Here is an 882-nt window from a genome sequence, read left to right as displayed (position 1 = left end):
CGGCGGTTCCTGACCTTTGAGGCGTTTCTGAACGAGGTGACCACGACCGTTGGCGCACCCTTGGCTGTGAGGCACCTCTACACGCCCCGGCATGGCCGCCGTGTCGCTGAGCTGGGGGACCTGCAGGAGGGGTGTCACTACGTGGCCGCGGGCTCCGAAAAGTTCAAAAAGCTCGAGTGAGTAGATGGACCTTTGGTGTCTGGGTTTGGTGAGCAGTTTTTGGTCACCTCTGTGGGGAACGGAGCGGGGTGCGAATGGAAAAAGGGGGTAAGAGGGGTAGAAACCCAATGACAACCAGAGATGGATGAATTTATTTTCCTGCTGGAAACGACTGGACGTGTCCCAGATCGCAGGGAAAATGCAGATATTCCTGGCGAGGTCACCGGACTCGTGCCGGGGAGGCACGTCCTCGGGCAGGATGTGGTGCTCCGTGCGGCAGTACCTCCCCAGCACCTTTTTGTGGCGAGTGGGAGGGTCTGCTGCCTGCACCGGCCAACCCTTCTGCTTTGGTTCCATGGAGGGGTTTTGTTTCCGAAGCCTGCACAAAGCAAAATACAGAGGGTGGAGGAGGGTTTTGGGGCTTCACTTGCCTCTGGAAGGGGGTGGGTGTGAATTCGGGGTTCCCTTTAGCAGGGAACCTGAACCGGTCTGCATTTGGTTGGGAATTTGGTCGGTGTCACGGATTTAATTTAGACTGAAGTTCTGGGAGACCTGGAGGAGGTGGGACACCTGCAGAATTGTCTTAGAAGTGACCCCAAATGTGACCCAGGCGTCTGGTGGTGACGCACTGAGGCAGAGCAGTCGGGGGGGGCGGTTTCCTTGCTCTAGCCAGCCATGGCCCGGTCGGTCCGTGGCCATGTTGTTGTCCTGCTCTTGCAGCTA

The 882-nt window shown here is 57.9% G+C and overlaps 1 protein-coding gene across 1 annotated transcript in view; it reads left to right on the top strand.

Moving 5' to 3' along the window:
- Positions 1-882, top strand: part of DCDC2B (doublecortin domain containing 2B) — a gene marked incomplete at its 5' end in the record, with an annotated part of 3,922 nt that continues 3,040 nt past the window's right edge. The window contains 1 exon segment of the mRNA XM_010131262.1: positions 1-176. Within this exon segment, the coding sequence (XP_010129564.1) occupies positions 1-176 (176 nt within the window).

This window comes from Buceros rhinoceros, unplaced genomic scaffold (genome assembly GCF_000710305.1).
Source record: "Buceros rhinoceros silvestris isolate BGI_N320 unplaced genomic scaffold, ASM71030v1 scaffold34402, whole genome shotgun sequence".
In the NCBI taxonomy this organism is placed as follows: Eukaryota; Metazoa; Chordata; class Aves; order Bucerotiformes; family Bucerotidae; genus Buceros; species Buceros rhinoceros.
The sequence above is the reverse complement of the archived record's forward strand: the minus strand, read 5'-3'. Positions and strand labels throughout refer to the sequence as shown.